The sequence below is a fragment of the Marmota marmota genome, unplaced genomic scaffold (assembly GCF_001458135.2).
Source record: "Marmota marmota marmota unplaced genomic scaffold, marMar, whole genome shotgun sequence".
Classification (NCBI taxonomy): Eukaryota; Metazoa; Chordata; class Mammalia; order Rodentia; family Sciuridae; genus Marmota; species Marmota marmota.
In genome coordinates, this window is record NW_026000026.1 from 78,544,968 (window position 1) to 78,563,740 (window position 18,773).

Consider the following 18,773-nt stretch of genomic DNA (forward strand, 5'->3'; position numbering starts at 1 on the left):
TTATCAAAATCATCATCTTCCTCATTACCATTTTTTTTTTTTTACTTTTGAACACACAATATCTTTATTTACTTATTTTTATGTGGTGCTGAGGATCAAACCCAGTGCCTCACACATGCAAGGCACTTGCTTTACCACTGAGCCCCAGCCCCAGCCCCTCATCACCATCTTTATCAGCAGCAAGTTTTCCTTTTTTTCTGGGGAATCCTGCTACCACTTCCAGAGGCAGACGACTTTCCAGATACACTTAAGGATTTTACATCCACCTCCTCTTCATCTTCTGATCTGCATCTCCTCCATAGCTACTAATTGCTATCCATTAATATGCACAGGCCTGCACTATACTTCAACCTTGAGATCACAGATGGTGACATTTCAAAGCCTCCAAAGGAAACTATTGTCTGTACAGACAGTTTCAAAATTGCCATTGTTTCTTTAATTGGACTGCCTTCATAATTCATTACCTCTGCTTAATGGTGTATAATTTGTTCTTTGCACCAACCCCTAAACTGACTGCTCTTAGTGATAGCTGGTGCTCGTTTTCATCCTTATTCACCTTAAAGTGATAATGTTTGTGGGCCTTTAGCTCACACTTAGAAAGACTTGTTTGTGAACTCCAAAAAGGCAGAATCCAGTACCTAGCAAAATACAAGGGATATGTTAATATTAAGTATTTTGCAGATTAGTGACTAATATAGCCTAACATACACTATTTGAATGAACCGTCTTCTAGATACTTTGGGAGCTACCTTTATTTAAGGAAAGGATAGAAGACTGCATTATCCTTAATTTAGATTTCTAGCGCTACATTCCTAACCCATATTGGTAAGCAGATTGCATGGACATTATGAAAAGCCAGAGGTATCCCTGACCTCTCTCCCACTTTGCCTGGAGCTTGAGGTGGATCTGTGACATATTTGGCTTTCTTAAGGTCCTCGGGACCCACATAAGCCAAGGAGACACGTGATATTGTCAAGTGTTGTCTCAATGTCTGAGACAGAGTTGAATTCTTGGTAAGAGACAATCCAGTAAGTACTTTAAAATCAGTCTTATAATTCTAGAAAATGCAGGCTATGATGTCAGAAAGCAAATCAGTTAGTTGTTAACTGTGGATAGAGCAGGGGTTAGTGAGAGGTAGGGATGGACCTCAAGTGGCAAGAGAAATTATTTTTTTGTGTTGGGTGGTACTGGGGGTTGAATTTATGTGGCTCAAATACTGAGCCAGATCCCCAGCCCTTCCTTTTATTTTATTTAGAGAAAGGATCTCATTAAGTTGCTTAGTGCCTCAGTGTTGCTAAGGCTGATTTTGAACTCCTGATCCTCCTGTCTCAGCATCCTGAGCTGCACGGGTTACAGCATGCGCCACCACTCCCGGCAGCAAGAGAACTTTTGAGGGAATTAATATGTCCATTACCTTGATTGTGAATGGTTTTGTGAGTATATACACATGTCAAAATCCCTAAAATGTATACTTTAAATATATTCAGTTTATTATACCTAACTTTTGTTTTTAATAAAGTTATAATATTCCTAATATACTGTGATACATAGCTCTAATCCACATTTCCAAGAATTTTTCACAATATTTATGAACATTTTAAAATATGCCCTTTAATCTAGCAGTTAAATTTTGAAACTTTTATAAAGTAATAAGAGTGTCAGTGTGTGAGTTTACATGTGGTAAAGATGTTTGTTGCAGCATCCTTTGAAGAGCCAAAAATATAAAAATAATTATGAATTTTCATTAATAGGGAGATGATGAGATCTTAGATTATAGACTATGAGGTAGCTTTTTAAAGATCTCTATCTGTTTATCTAAACTGAACACCAGGAGATATTATTAAATATGAAAGGCAAGCTGCAGAGTAAATTACATACTCAATTCCTCTGTACATGTGGGTGTATGTTTGAAAAAATAGTGAGGAGGTTTGAAGGTAGTGTGTTAGACTGGGAGAATGCTAACTTTAAAATCTATCCATGTATTGTCCATGATCTTCATTTTCCCTCCCATGTGATAAGCATATATGACTTTAATAATTTTTGAAGAGAAATTTTGAAAACATTACTAGCACATATTAGAAAGCAGTTACTCTCCTCTGTAAAACAAATCCAAAAATGACAAAAAGGAAAATTCTACTCCAGGATTGAAAAGTAGTGAACTTAAAACCAGGTGCTTTAGAGTCACACAACCTTGTGTTCAAGTTCAGTCTCCACCGTTAGTGAAGCTGGGCGACTTCAGGCAGATTCCTTAAACTTCCATGTTCTTAACTCTTGTTTCAAAAGTGAATTACAATATATAACCCTTGCCCTTGGCGTTGGATTAAATGAGATAACTGTTATGAAGGAAGAAGTGCAGGAAGTGTTTCAATGATATCCACTCTTCCACCATGGTAGGTAGGTTTCCAGGATTGTGGGGACATTGTTGAATGCCCAGCATTGCCATAGTCTGAGCTTTTACATGAATTACCCTTCTTCCTCCTTCTCCTTGTCTCCAAATCCTTTGTTATCTATCACGTCATGACTCTAATATTATCTCTAAAAAGTCTTCCCAGATCTGCCAAGCTAGCGTGAGTGGCTTTTTGTCCTGGTTCTCATCGTACCATGTGTGTTCCTCTGAGGTACCATATCATGGCTAGTGTCTCACATTCTCTGCATGAAAATTCTAAGCTGCTTGAATTCAAAACCATGGGATATTCAATTTTGCACCTCTGCAACCCTGACATTGATGTCAGGAGGAATAGACAAGGCTGGGGGTATAGGGTAACAGGACACTGGGTATCTTCCTGGGCAGTACACCACAAATAGCATCCGTGGATATTTGCGGAAAAACTTACAAAAGGGCTACTTTTAAATGAGGACCTATGTAACTGGGGTCTGTGCCTCTCCAAGGAAGGAAAAATGCTTGATGGATATTTTGATTGGACTAAAGGCTGCATGAAGAGTTTGTGGGCACTGAATGCCTTAGCCAGGGTTGGGCAGGGGGCTGACTTCCTTAAACTTATTGATCTATATAAACCTCTCGGCAATAGCTGCTCTTGCATAAACCTTTCTCTTTGGGAGCTCTGTTTTGTTTCTATTACTCTAATAAATCCTGTTACTTTGTGCTTACCCTTGTGTCCATTAATTTATTTTTCAAATTCATAAGACAAAGAACCCAACCCCATGTTCTGTACTACAATATTATGTAGGCATTCTATAATTTTCATTACTTCACTTAATGCAGAATATTAAAAAAATATTTATTGGAAAGCTACTCCCGGGTAGGCATTGCTCTCATTATTCATTATTGTGCCAGGAATGCCAAGTAAAAGAGTTAAAATTCTTGTCTTCTGTGCCTCATATTCAAGCAATGTAGACAGAAAAAGGAACAAAATAAATCAAATTTTAACACTGTGTTGAAAGATAAAGCCTTCACCAAGAAGGTAATATTTGAGAAAAGACTTACAGAAGTGAGGCGGAAAGCTATAAATAGCTCTCTGGAGAGGAGTATTTTAGGTACAGGGAAGAGTTAATTCAAAGCCCTATGGAAAAAAAAAAAAACATGCTTGGGGCTTTTAATGATCAGGATCCCAGTGTGTTTGGTGTGGAGGGAATAAAGGAATTGGTATAGGAGAAGGGATGGAAAATGGGTAGTCAAGTAGGATCTTGTCAGCACTGTAAGGCAATTTAAAAAAAAAACCAATTCTTGCTCAGAATGAGATGGAACACAAAAGAAGGAGTTGATACAATTTGAGTTTTATTTAAATAGAATTACTCTTTCTGCTTAGTATTTTCATAGAAAGCACAGTGAAAATTCCCCCACGTACATGGTGGCCATGGTGGGGACTTTGGAAGTGAGGACAGATAGGAATGATGTGAATTGTGTCTTCTGAGCATCACAGGAGATTGCTGTTGGGACTTGGATAAACCTGGTTGGAGTTCTCACTCAGCCTCTCTGAGCTCTGGTTGTCCATCAGCCTCTTCACTTGTCATATGAAGAAAACCATGCCTAGTAGCTCATTCAGTCACATTGCAATTATGAGATTTTGGTGAGACTGGTATTTCATAAAAAAAAAAAAAAACTATGCAGATGGAAGGTTCTTGATCTATAAAACAGGTGGTGTACCTGCTGGCTGCAGACATAGATCTTATTGGAGGGTGGAAAAGAAGGCAACGGAGGATAGGAAGAGGAAACATACATGTTAAAGCAATTGGGAAGCCTTCAGAATCTCTGAGGTCACTGGGTATCAGAGAGCTATTTCTTAGTAGAACACCAAATCCAGTTACTGATTTGTAACCTGGTGCTTCCCTCACCAACCTGAAAGAGTGACATCAAAAGGCAAAACTGGCATGAAATAAAGGCAGAGACTTTCTTGTAGAGTGTGTTTCTCACACAAAGCTGTACATTGATGAATGTAGTTGTAGCATGTCCAATTTATTATCCAGGTACACATTTGTAAATCAAGATCTTAAAACAGATTTTGGAACCACATTTGTTGGGGGAATAGCAGCCCATATGTCAGATGCTGAATATAATAGATATCTGAGGTAATTTGATTGTTATGACATTTGAAATTGGCCAAATTCCTAAAAAATGCAATGTGTGGGTTATTTGAATTGTTAAATATAACAAACATTTTTCAATATTTAGTAGCAATTATTCTTGTTTTACCCATCACTGTTATTAAAGGTTCATTGTGCTGCATGCAAACCTACTGTGGCCAAGTGAAAACAGAAAGGCAAACTAAAGATTTATTGAAAATACAATTGAGTTGCTTTCAGAATTAAATGACAAACAGGTCAGTTTTTTGTTTACTGGCACAGGAAAGTAGGCTCAAATATTTTTGGAAGACTTTCCAAATTAAAAGTGTAAAACTTTAAAAACTTCATATATTTTCAGGCTTTAAGAGCTTATTATTTGAAGTGAGTTTCAACTCCTCTTTCTGTCACTTCCTGCCTCTATGACCTTGAACTTGCTAATTTATTTGGGTTTTAGTTTTCTCACTGTAACCCATTCTTTGATTATACTGGCTAATGAAGTATGGAATATAAATATATATTTTCCATATTATGTACATACATATATTCCATATTTTTTGCATCATTAAAAACTTTAAACATGTCCAGGAAATATTACTTCAATAGATAAAATTCTTCCCTGTGAGCTAAGGTATGTGACTCCAAAGGGGACACATTTATTCTGATTTTTCTAGAAGCGAAAATGTGAAATTAAAGTGTTCAGAGTGTTATGTTTGGTTGAAACTGGGGCCTGAATCCTGGAAACTTGCTGGAAGCTGCCTTGAAGTCTCTGTCCTGGAGGACTTATGAAGCAGAACTGGAAAAGCAGGATTTGGCTGCCCTTAGATTGTCCAGGAGCCAGATAGGTGTGTCCTTAGAAACACAAACCAGAGAGAGGAAAACAATTACCACCAGAGAGGATTGAAGACTTAAAAATAACAAAGAACTTCATTAATTATTTTTGCATCTGCACTTTAAAACATGAGAGGATTTAAAATGAAATAAAATAGAATATGTATATAAGAAAAAAAAAAAACCAGGCAACAACAACAACAACAAAAATAATTCAGGCTTTGTAAGGAAAGAGCCAGGAACAAGGATGAAGGGAGAATGGAAACATAAGGACAAGTTGACCCATGAGTTTCAGTGTGTTTCTGGACAGATTGGAGATGGAAAATAAATGGACCAAGTCGTGTAAATCTAAAAATAAGAAAAGAGAAAGTAGATCTTAGGGGAAACAAAAATTTTTTTCTTTCTCTGAATTACAAAATAAGAATTTCCATAAGACTACACAGAGGGGATATGAAGAAATGTTGTACCCAAGGGCATCTTGGCTCATCAACTACATCGGAATTTTCTGTTCAATTTACTTATACCTGGGTCCTTCCCTAGGAATTTCTAACTTGATAAGCCTAATCGTGAGATCTTGAATGTCCACAGGAAATTTTTCTTAATCCAATAAATGTGTATAGAAATTAAGAGTTCATAAAGCACTTTGCCATCTATTACTTCTTTTGATAATCTTAATAACCTAGTGAGGGTCATTACATTTTTTATGTCTTTAAGTCTTTGGAAGGACTTAAATTGAGTTAGAAATCATTTCAATGTGGTAGAGCAAAAGCTAAGAGGGTCCCAGATTAATCAGGTGTCTGATGTTTATTTTTCTGGATACTGTACCTCTCTCTACTCAGCACTGGAGATGATGCCCAGAATCATGCACAATTCACCTTCTTTTAAAGCCTTTCTCTTGCTCGCCCCTTCCTCCAGGTGTTCCCTCTAGCCAGTTGCTTTTTCTGCAAGGAATTTCTGAGGCCCTTTCATAGATAAGGTCATTTTCCTTGCAGCTATAGGTATGTGGTGCTAAATGAGCGCCCACTCTATGGCTTCTCAGCAACTGGTTAATATTATTCATTTTGGTAGGCATGGATTAAACAACCATTAAATGAATGGGTAAATAAGGATACATGTTGCTAGGAGAAACACTGAGCATTTATCTATCTTAATTTAGGAAATACATAGAATATGAGTAAAATTTTCTAAACAGAAAAAACAGGTATTGTTTTGAATTGTTTATTCTAGATTGATGACTTCTTTTTGATTAGCTAAAATAACTGTCATGCAAATGCAACTTTTATAACTACCTATTAAAAGCACAAATCATGGGCATTTAAAGAGATACTCCTGACCAAACCACACAAGAACAATTGAATCTCACTTTAGAAGCTTCCTTTCCTCTAGCCCCAGTTTTGTAAACCTCTATAGTGAACCATTCCTCTCTGGTCATTAGAGCATCTAGAGTTACTTTAGGAATCTAGTCAAAGCTTTTTCTGTGTAGTTAAAAATTCTGGCACTAAGATCTGGGACAGTTAAATTCCTCACATTTTCAAAATTCCAATGTAGGAAAATGAGACTTGAAGAGGTGAAGTGACCTGGTCATGGTCATTTAACTGTTTAGTGGTCCCATTAGAGTTTGAACTTGGATCATCTTGATGTCGCTGCTCTTTCTATTCCTCCGCATTGCCTTTACCGCAGGATTGCCTCATATCTGAACCTCTGGGATTTAGGGTGTGGGTGCTAATGGTTACAGGTGTACACCAGCAGCCCTAATGAAGGCAAAGTGTTGGGACACCTGCAACAAAATGAGGCCTCTTCCCTGAGAGGATAAGGATGCAAATATAAATGAGTATTATTAGAAACTTAGCTGGCTTGGGGTGAGAGTCAAGAGCATGTGGGTTGAGCACATCTCAATGCCAATGCCAAAGCCCCATTTTAGGAGCTTTGAGGGAAGGGTAAGCTAAGTTTCAGGGTAATATGATAGTAGCAATCTGAGCTTACACTAATCACACCCAAATTATGAAATGGAGCTGGTAAAGGAAAGGAACATTCCCAGGCCTGATAACAAATAGAAGTTGGGAAAGACAGTACTTATTGGAGATGCTTATAAGGCAGCTCAACTTACCAAAAGAGTAGTATTTTATTTCAATGTACATTTAAACTCCAAGGCCTGTGTAAGATCACATACTCTAATAATTATTCTCTACGACCTCCCCCCATACTACCTATTGTTCTTCTCTGTTCTCCAGAAGCTCTGTGACTTAGAGTCCACAAATTCTGGAATCAGGCTGCATGAGTCCAAACTTGCCCTTCTCCCTTATTAACATGGCCATGTTGACAAATTTTCCTAAGCCTTGATTTTCTTATTTGTGAAACTCAAGAATAGCAATACCTATTTTCATATGGACTATGAATTAAATTATGTACTGTGTATCTAGCATTTAATGTCTAAAAGAGAGTAAGTACTAAGTGTATGCCAGCAACTGATATTACTTTTCTAGATCTAACATTTTTGTTTTACAATTTCAATATGCATACCCAGGAGAGAACAGAGTAAGGGAAAATCAGGTTTTTCTGAGTTCTCAAATCACATTGTTTGAGGTTGCGTAGAATAGAGAGGCCACTCCTTTCTCCTTGAATTAACCTCAGCAAATTTCACTCTTCTCATGATTGACAAACTGCATAATGATGTAGGTCCTTACATTTGTAGTGTGTATTATCTCCTCATTTCACAGCTGGGCTCATATAAAGCAAAAGCTACAATTTGGATCTGAAATAACCCCAAAAGCCCATGTGTTAAAGGCTTGGTTCTCAGATAGGTGCTATTTGGAGGTGTTGGAGTCTTTTAGACATGGGGCCTAGTGGGTGGGATTCTGGAACCCCAGTTTATTCCACTTTTGCTTTCTGACTATGAGCTTAGTGGTTGGTCCCATGCAACCAAATGCTTCTACCATGATGTGCTGCTTTGCCACAGGCCCAAAGGAATGCAGCCCCCCCATGGCAAATTGAATTATCCAGAACTGGGAGCCCAAATTAACCTTTATCTTTGTCAATTGATCATCTCAGGAGTTTGTTATAGGACAGAATTGTATCAGAAACCAGGTCTCTTAACAATTAATGATTATTTATGTTTTTCGACAAGTTTGCCTCCTCCCTAAGAAAACTTTGAGTTATCAACATCAACTTAATGCATATCCATTATAATTAGTTTTAAAGAAAATAGATCATAAGGACAAAGCAAGAACAAAACAATTATTTTCTGCTTGTAGTTATGCATGGGTATCCCCAGTCATTAAATGAAATCAGTCAATCCCTTTTTTTCTTTGTCTAATATACTATTTTTTAGTTTTAAATTATAAATTAAAATCACCTGAGAAGTCACTTTGATGGCTGTTCTCCTGGGTTTTCACCAAGTTCAAAGAATCCACTAAAAGGAAAAGTAGAGAAAAAAACAATACTGAGTTATGACTTAGACTTAATGCTAGAATCATCACTACACTGTCTTATAATGACTGAGTTACAGTTTTTTCCTCAAGATTTTTCTGAGAGAAGGAAATATGGATAAAGATTTCCATAACAATTTGTAGTCAACAAGCAATTTATGCATAATCATGTCTTTGAACTTGCCAACAAACGTATTAGTTAAGTGTAATTTCACATAGGAAGGCATATCCATAAAGGCAAGTATTTTGGTATATTTATTCAGAACTCTATCTCCAACACCTAGAACAATGCCTGGCACATAATTAAATTAACAACTATTTGTTGAATTAATTTTTATTATTATATCTTTTTACTTGTGAAAAAAATTCCTGAAGCTCAAAAAGTTCAAACTATATTTCCAAATCACATGGCTGATAGATTGCAAAGCAAAGTTTTAAATGTACAACATCAGAGTCGTTACTAATGCCAGATATCCTTTACTGCTCAAAGACTGGGTACCTGCATAGCTTCTGAAAAGGTAAAAGATGACTAAAATGTGATTTGTGAAGAGCTTACACCAACATCATCTGCTCTGAAAACACAAATCATCTGTTGCTGGGCTGTTGGGTGTGTGGTTGCAGAGATATGACCGAAAAATAGACACATCAGGGAAAGGACTTTACCATCAGCCTAATGAATTTGCTTCTTTTGGAAAGCAGCAGAAATTCAAGGAAGGATTTTAAACATGGCAGAAATGTGGCCAAATTTGCATTTTTTTTATAAAAAGCTCTGGTGGTAGGTAGAGGATAGATTGAAGTGAAGAGTGACCAAAAAGTGGTAAAACTAACAGAAATCTAATGAAAAGAACTCATAAAAGAGACCATGGCAGGGTCAACTAGATCAACTAGTCGGTGGAGTTGAAAAAAAGGAATGGCATAGGAAGAAAATCGAGGGTAGAGTATGCTGTAGCACTTGGATAAAGGTAGTGATGGGCAGGAAAGAAACAAGACCTGGAGGTTGCTGGAGTCTGAAGGCATGGGAATGTGACTTCCTGGATAAGGAGGAGCCTGGCTTTGAGAGAGAGGCCAGGTTTATGTTTACAGGTGTTGGTGGAAAAACGAGGTGGAGTTTTATAGCAAGAAATTGGTCATTTCAGTCTGGAGTGAAGAAAACTAAGCACAATAGAGATGTGAATTAGAAACTCCTTAGTTACAGGGAAATTTCCAGTGTGCAAGCTGCAAAGTGAAAAATCAGGACCATTTGGAGCCTCAAGGAGCAGTGACATTTAAGGTGAGGGTGTGTGACAAAAAGTCAAACAAAGAGTGAGAAGAAATGACTTGAGATAGGGAGAGAATGAGAAATCATGTCATGGAACCCCCCAGGGGATATATTCACAAAAATCTAAGGCTCTTCAAAGGATAAGGGGGGTTAGGATTAGGTACATTGCTGAGAAGGATGGTGAGTGGGAGGCAGCCTGCATAGTTCCCAGGTAGTGCAGAGGCAAGTAGGGGAGACACCTGGACTGTCCTGAGTCTCAAAATCATGCCTCTCACATTTATTATGTGCCTGATACCCTACTCGGGCATCAGATATGTTGGAGTAAACAAAGCAAAATTCCCATTGTTATGGAACTTCACAGTTCCTCTTGTTCTCTGTTTTGAATCAAATCTCACTCAATCCTTCAAAGCCCTAATTATATCTCATGTCTGCCGTAAACACTTCCTTCATCACATTGGTTCCTTTCTCTGGAAATGGCCTGTGATATGTAACAGATGTTTATCTTGCTAGGCATGTGCAGGTGTCATCGCCTTGGGCAATGTCACTTATCATAAGGACTGAAAATTCATTTAGGAAAAGGGATATACAGTCCAGATTTTTTACAGTTTAGGTGTTTCATTCACAACTCCTGTTTCTTCTTTGCACATATTAAGTATAGCGACATTATTTGATGGCATCTTCCCATCCACCATCCCCATTATATTTGTAGCCTTCTTTGCACAGGGAGTCCTGCGTATGTCTTAGGTCCTCACCGCCATCAACTAGATTTGTGTTTTGAGCTAGTGTTGTGTTTTGAGCAAAGATCCTTCATATTTCCCAAATCAAGTTGGTAAATGGGTTTTAGGTCTGATCTCTAAGATCTCTTTCCTTAAATAGCTAATTAATCAATTGATAGATGTTAATTAAATGTCTGACATCATAGTGAACCAGACAGATCTACCTGATTTCTACTTTCATTTAGCTACACAGTTAAAAGTAAATCAGTTATTTCTGAAGAGACTAAAGTTCTAATGGCACGAAGACGAGGTAAAGTGTTAGAGACTAACAGAGAATATGAATGTAAGGGGAGGGAAATGACAGGAGGGTCATAGGATACATTTCTGAGGTGGTGACTTTTAGATGAGCTCTAGGATCAGCCACCATGAAAAGGAAAGAGCATTTCAGACAGAAGAGAGTAAGAGGGCAGAGAACGTATCATGATTTTAAGTTTCAGCAACAGAAAGAATGCCATTTGATCAGAATATATCAAGGGAAAGAGAAAGTATAGAAAATGAAGTGGAATTCCTGAGCCTGGACTGGACTGAAACTCCTTAATGGATCAGTAAACTTTCAGGCTAAACACAATGAAAAATGTGCCATTTTATATCCAGAAAAGTCTAAGGGAAGAAATAAAAAGAAGTATCATTGTTCAACTTCCTGTTTTGATAATGTAATAATATTAACTCAATTGCAGTTGAATCTGTACTTTGCATGCAATGAATGATACTCATTGTTTTCTTATTACTTTCCTTCTAGTTTACATTAACAACCATGGGAAGGCAACAATTGCAAAAGCAATGACAATAGGATTTGTAACAATAAAAACAACAATAAATGTTGGCAAGGATGTGGGGGGAAAGGTACACTCATATGTTGCTGGTGGGAATGCAAATTGTGCAACCATTATGGAAAGCAGTATCAAGATTCCACAGAAAACTTGGAATGGAACCAACATTTTACTCAACTATCCCTCCCTCAGTGTATACCCGAAGGACTTAAAATCAGTATATTACAATGATGCAGTCACATCAATGTTTATAGCAGCTCAATTCACAATAACTAAACTATGGAACCAACCTAAGTGCCCTTCAATAGATGAATGGATATTAAAAAATGTGGATGAATGGATATTAAAAATAGATGAATGGATATTAAAAATCCACATACAATGGAATATTAGCCTTAAAGAATAATGAAATTATGGAATTTGCTGGTAAATTGATAGAGCTAGAGAATATCAAGCTAACTAAAATAAACCAAACCAAAATAAAAAAGAAAAAAAAAAGCCTAATATTTTCTCTGATATGTGGATGATAATTCACATTGGTGGGGTGGGGGGTATTAGGGAAGAATAGATTTAATTTAGATTAGGTAGAAGGAAGTAAAGGGAAGAGAGGGTGTCTGGGGGAAGGATAATAGAATGAATCAATAAGACATTATTACCCTCTGTACATATATAACTATATGACCCATGGGATTCTATATCATATACAACCAGAAGAATGAGAAATTATACTCCATCTGTATTTGTTGTATCAAAGTGTATTCTACTGTCATGCATAACTAATTAGAACAAAGGAAAAAAAAACACCTGTGAGTTTTAGCAATTTCTGGAGCAGGATCATATGCAAAATGCTGCCCAGTCAAATATATTGATTTAAGCAGACCAGAGATTACAAAAATGCCCACAAGGTGGTTCTTTGTTTGTATTTACTGTTGGTTATCTTTGAGAATGTAATAAAAGTCATTAACCTTTTCTCCAGGAAAATGCAAGGATTTGCACATACATAAAATATGAATAAAAAATGTAAAGTCTATGTGGAACTTTAAGGCACAGCAGTGCATACCAGAGCATCTGGTGGGGCCTGGCTTCCATGTCAGTATCCTGTGGAAAGCTCGTCAAAGAAGCAAGGGAGATGCCTTCAGGTAGATGCAAGATGGAATAAAGGAACCTCAGTTTAAAAAAAAAATTGTCTGGTAGATCCTGAAGCAGGTGGGTAATAGATCGCAGTGTGTCAAACTCTATTCAGGAGTCTATGCAGGAGAGAATCAGAAGAGGCTGAGAGGAGGAGATGGAAACCACCTGGAAGTTTACAGGAGAGTGTGCTTGGTCTTGGAGAGCTGAAATTGGGGACATTAGCTTGAGGAGAATGAAGAGTGAGGTGAAGAAATGGTGTAAAATCAGAGCAATGTAGGTAGAAGGGAGCTGTTTTGGGAGCTGGGCATAGGAACTGGGAAGCAGGCTGAGAACATTGGGAAGACAGTGGGAGGTGTGACTGTTCACTAAGGCCATCCAGCATGACAAAAACACTCCACATGGGGAGCTTCTCCAGATGCTCTCTGAAAGGTTATCAGCTTCCTCTCTTGGCCCTCTTAAGCTACTCAAGTTAGAAAATAAACACAGGAATTCTCAGCGCCCACCACTAATGAGCCTACCACCACCCCTTGTCTTCACCCCATTCACAGCACTAGTGGGTCCTTTATTCCCTCAACTTTACAGATGAACCAAGGAAGGCACTCAGAGAGGGAGAGGCTTGTCCACCACCACCTGGTACAATAGCAGCTGAGTCAGGACCAGACCTTGGCCTTCTGTCCCCTGGTTCAGTGCTCTCTTTCCTTCTATCTGGCCTTGAAAGTAATACAAATGTCTTGTGGAATCACTTCATGGGAATGAATTCACCCCAAAAGAGTTAAGGGCAATTCATTGAGATGCCAAGTACATCTTAAAGTAGAGCAAGGTTTTTCGATGGAAAACAACTTATTGGCTTGTGCCTTAAACTTTGTTTTTTATTCATTTCAATGCAAGGTTTTAAAATTTATTTTATTTTATTGTTTTATTTTTTTGAGATGGGTTCTCTCTAAGTTGCTTAGGGCCTTGCTAAATCGCTGAGGCTGATTTTGAACTTGTGATCCTCCTGCCTCAGTCTCCAGAGCTGCTGGGATTACAGGTGTGTGCTACCATACCTGGCTGCAATGGGGTCTCAATATACAGAGAACTGGACCAAGCAAGGCTGGTATCAATGCTTACGTTCCCCGGGCCATCATGGAACGGAGGATGAACTCGAATGCATTCTCAATGATCTCTGTGCCCAGTTGGTTCAGAAATTTGGGGAAATCTGGCTCTGGATTCTTGCCTGAATCCTCTGGCTTGCTCTCAGAGTTTTCTTCTGCTTTGTCATCTGAAAAACAGAACAGAATATCAGAGGTGATTCAAAGCAACAAGAAAGGAAAGTCTCTTTGCCATGTAGGGGATCCTCAGAGCTCTTTGTGCCTCCCTCAGTAATTTTGCGGCCTCCTATAGTTACAGTAAATTGAACTTTTCATTCCTGCTTAGTTGATGTCTTCACAAGCACCATCTCATCTATTCCTAAAAGCAAATAAATAAACTCACATGAATACTGAGATAGACAATGGCTCCCTTTTGTAGATGAGAAAACAGAGGCTCACAGAAATTAAGTGCCTCTCCTAGAGTTAATGAGTTAGCAGATGCAGTGCCCAGGTTGAAATACAGAATGTCTGGCTTTCCATGTAACCCCCAGGCTTATAGTAGGAATTAACAATGATGAAGATGGAGTACCAATGGGTAGCACTAGATGACCCCGACCTTGTACCAGAGGTGGGTGATGGATCATCTGCATGCATTCTCATGTTATCATCATAACAACTCTGTGAGGCAGGAAAAATTTATTATCCCAATTTAAAGATAAGGAAATGGAACTAGAGAGAGGTATAGAAACCTATTAAAAGTCAGACCTAGTAAGAGGCAGAAATATAATTCAAGCCCATGTTTGGCTGGCATTAAAATCTGGATTTTAAAGCACTCTGTAATGAATTGTACAATCTTCTTTTATAAGAGTGAAAGTAGTATAATAATAGTGACAAATTCTGTCACTTGTATATCACCAAATATTGTTGTAAATAATGGTTTTGTAAGTGCTGCATGATTTTGTCCAAGGTCAATGGACTGAAAAATGAGGCTGAAAAATCAAAAAGATTAGGGATTCACAGAAGACCTCACAAAGAGTAAAAGAAGTTGAGACCGCAATGGTAGTCCTCTTGCCCTGAGTCCTTTAATCAAGTTCCCTTTAGAGAGAGGGCCAAAGACCCAGAGAGTGGGGCTGGTGTTATGCAGGTTCCTTGGGATGTTTGGGCTTTGCTTAGTGGTTTTTACTTTCAGACAAGAAGGGATGGAAGAGTGACAAGAGCTACAATTTGTATAATGAGCCTAGGAACAGAATAAAGTAGGACTTTTGTATTTTAATTTTATTATAGCTTGACAAGTGCTGTGACCAGACATGGCACATAAATATATACAGTGTGTCGTTAAATTTAAATTTCTGATAAACCACAACCATTTTTTTAATCATGAGAATGATTGATGCAATATTCAGTACATATTTGTATTAAATGATTATCTATCACTTATCTAAAATTCAAATATAACTGTGTCTTGCATTTTTTCTGGAAATCCAATCACAAGTTTTGAATCATAAAGCCCCACCTTCTAGATCATGTATCCATCCCCATGACTTCAGATGAAAATACATGTAATTAACTTTTTGTTACTATCCTTGCATCCATATTATATCCTAAAATATAAACTATTATTAAAAACTTATTGGCATTCAATTCTGCAAACTAAAATTGATAAACTTAATTGTCATGTTCTCATTTATCCAGTTGTTGTTTCTTTCATTCAAAAGAATCCTTATGTGCATAGCTTTTATCCAAGAGTTATGGTTAAAAAAAAAAAAAGGACAAATTCAGACATTACATGACCCTCACATAAAGCGCAGGGTGCTCACAATGCCCAGAGTTTATTTTTTTTTCCTCAAGAGAAAAAGGAGCCAGACCTCCTTGTGTGGATGCCTATTCTACAGGTTCTGGGTTGGGGCTTTCTTCACTTGCTCTATCTTCAGTCTGCTCAGCAATAGCATTGCAGTTTGACAGAATAGAACACAGCTGTTCAGGGAAATAAAATAAAATTACTCATCTAGAAAGTGGTTGAGCTGGGGTTTGACCTGAATGTTTTATCTCCACAGAGAATATTATTCACATGATAAATTTCTCTCTGCATGAAATTTATTTTCTGAAAACATTGTCAGGAGCAAAGTAGTAATTCCTTATGTGAAAGTTGAGTTTTTTCTATGTTTCTATCTATTTGCATAACAATTTAATTTTATTGACTTTTTACTTTAATATTTCACTAAATACTAGCTTTTCAATATGTAAGAAACCTGGGATTGGAGTGTATAAAAATGGAAATCTTAGCCTCAGTCTGTGAACCACACACATATTGAAAGATTAGAGTGTGGTTCATCACATGGGTTAGAGTCCTACAGCCTGAGGTTTTTTTTTTTTTTTTTTTTTCCTGTCTTCAATAAAACATTAGCCATGTGGCTTTGCACACAAGCCTCAAATATTCTCTCTCAATTTTATTCTTGTGCTGTTGTCAGGATTGAAAATATTTTATAGATCTTTCATCTATCTGTCTATCTGTCCATTCATCTATCTGTAACATTTACCACAGTACAGGGTCCATGATAACCTCACATAAATGTTTGCTGCATTATTATTTCTATTATTAATAATAATGTAACAACATGATTTGTAACTCATTTTCTCCTCTAATACTTGAGGAGATTGTGAAAATTTAAAATATGTCATCAAAATATCAACAGATTGTTATTTCCTAGAAACGAATCATCAAATCATACAAAATAGTTAATTTACATTAACTATCTGGTTGAATTTCTTAGTCAAGGTGATTATAAAGATCTGAACAAATATAGTATTGCTGATGTTTGTATATTTTGTATGGTTTTCTTTTTTCTTTACATTTGTAATTTTTTATTGACATTTAAAAAAAATAAAGGACAGCGGAATGCATTACAATTCTTATTACACATATACATCACAATTTTTTGTATCTCTGGTTGCATATAAAGTATGTTGACACCAATTCATGTCTTCATACATTTACTTTGGATGATGATGTCTATCACATTCCACCATCCTTGCTAATCCCCTGCCCCCTCCCTTTCCCTCCCCCCCCTCCGCCCTGTCTAAAATTAATCTAATTCTCCCANCCCACCCCTCTGCACTATCTAGGTTTAATCTAATTCTCCCATGCCCCCCCTCCCTACCCCACTATGAGTCAGCCTTCTTATATCAGAGAAAACATTTGGCATTTGTTTTTTGGGGATTGGCTAACTTCACTTAGCATTATCTTCTCCAACACCATCCATTTACCTGGGAAGTGATTATAAAAGCATGTTCATTTGGCTGGGCATGTTGGCATGTGCCAGGAAATACAGCCACTCAGGAAGTTGAGGCAAGAAGATCATGAATTTAAACCAGTGTGGACAACTTAAGGAGAAGAGAGCTATTGGGCTGGGGATGTACCTTTGAGACAGAACACCCCTGGGCTCAGTTCAATCCCCAATAACACACACACACACACACACACACACACACACACAGCATGCCCATTCTATCTGGTAAAATTGATAATTGTCTCATTTTATAGATGAGGAAACCAAGGCTCAAACCAATGAACTGGTTTACCCATAGTTCAGAGTTCATACGAAATAGAACCTGGATTTTTTCACTATGATATGAATATTACCTTTCACCATGTTGATTACTTTTGGTGTTGAAGGAACTGTAATGTCTCTATGTCCCCCTCTAGAGTCAATCTGTCGTAGCATCTGCCTGTGTGTGGTGCTGATGAACAGTGAGGGGCCTGGAGGTGTGAATGCTGCTGACTTGCATTCAGAGGACTCTATTGCTAAACATTTGTACTATCTGTGTTTTCTGGCCATTTTTGAATTGAGTGAAGTCAGGAACTCACAGTCTTCTGCAAACAAAAAAAATTAGCTATTGAGAATGCTGCACACTGCCTTGTTTGGGTCAGATATGAAAGAGGTAGGTGCTGTTTAGTTATAATGGAAAGAATCTAGACACTCAGGTGTCACTATCAGATGCCACTTCCACTTGTGTCTATGCTCAAGTAATTTTCCCTCTGCAAACTCAGTTTATTATCCTGTAAGATGGAAAATGATAAAACCAAGCATATTTACTTCACAGACATATTATGAGGCTCTTTTAAGATTATATTTGATAACAATAACAGTTAATATTTATTGAGTACTTGTAATGGACAAATACTATTCCAATTTTTTCCTGTATTTAATTTTCATAATAACTTTATGGGAAAATTAACTATTAATGTTTCCTGGCATGTATGATGCCAAGAGATATTTAGTAGCATGTTAAAGTCATGTTTCAGGTTAGTGGTGGATCCAGCCGAGAAGTCTTATTCCAGAGTATATATTCTTCACCAACAAAAACTATTTGTTATTATCATTAGGAAAACATACCCCAGGTCTCAAGGAATTTATAATACAATAGTGTCACTATATGATATGATACACAAGAAAAAAAAATCACTCCAAATTTCATACATTCATTGAAGATAGAGGCTTTAGTTGACACTGACCTTAATAAAAAAAATCCTTTCTTTGTTAGAAGATGTGCCTCTTGTCTCCCAGTCCTGTGTTCTCAGGTGCCCAAAGCCCTCCCTATCTATATTCTGAATCAGTGCCAACTTCTGCCCATCCCTCTAACTGTGGGCTGTGAACAGAAGCACTTACCTGCAGCGTGGCAGGTCAGGATTAAGACAAGGAGTCCCAGAAAAAATGTCAGCCGAAGGACTGAGACAGCCATTCTTGTAATACTGGGGATTGATGTAAATAAATTGCTCAGATGCACCTGAAGCTTTGCTTCATTTATAGGGCACATAATGACATATCTACTATGGAATCTAGGTTGCTCAAGATGTCCACACAGCTTGCTCTGGGATCTCTGCTAATGAGCCCTGCCCTATCTTTCAAAACCAATTAATATATATATATATTTTTTCAAATAGGGAAAGAAAAACTCTCTTGATTTTTCTCAGGTGTGTCTATAAACTGCACAAG

The 18,773-nt window shown here is 37.4% G+C and overlaps 1 protein-coding gene across 4 annotated transcripts; it reads right to left on the minus strand.

Moving 5' to 3' along the window:
- Positions 1 to 551: 551 nt before the first annotated feature.
- On the minus strand, positions 552 to 18,591 carry CUNH5orf46 (chromosome unknown C5orf46 homolog). 4 transcript variants are annotated; one of them, XM_048811748.1, is made up of 4 exons: positions 18,447 to 18,591; positions 13,820 to 13,970; positions 8,702 to 8,758; positions 552 to 638 (listed from the first exon to the last, which is right to left on the minus strand). In XM_048811748.1, the coding sequence occupies exons 1-3, from the start codon at positions 18,517 to 18,519 to the stop codon at positions 8,710 to 8,712; spliced, it is 273 nt and encodes a 90-aa protein (XP_048667705.1). In that variant the 5' UTR covers positions 18,520 to 18,591; the 3' UTR covers positions 552 to 638; positions 8,702 to 8,709. The 4 variants fall into 4 exon arrangements, 3 of the variants coding, with proteins under 3 accessions (XP_048667705.1, XP_015333095.1, XP_048667706.1); XR_007350620.1 differs by lacking the exon at positions 552 to 638 and adding an exon at positions 4,561 to 5,370 and having other exon boundaries at positions 13,756 to 13,970; XM_015477609.2 differs by lacking the exon at positions 552 to 638 and adding an exon at positions 4,561 to 5,370.
- Between the last annotated feature and the right edge of the window lie 182 nt (positions 18,592 to 18,773).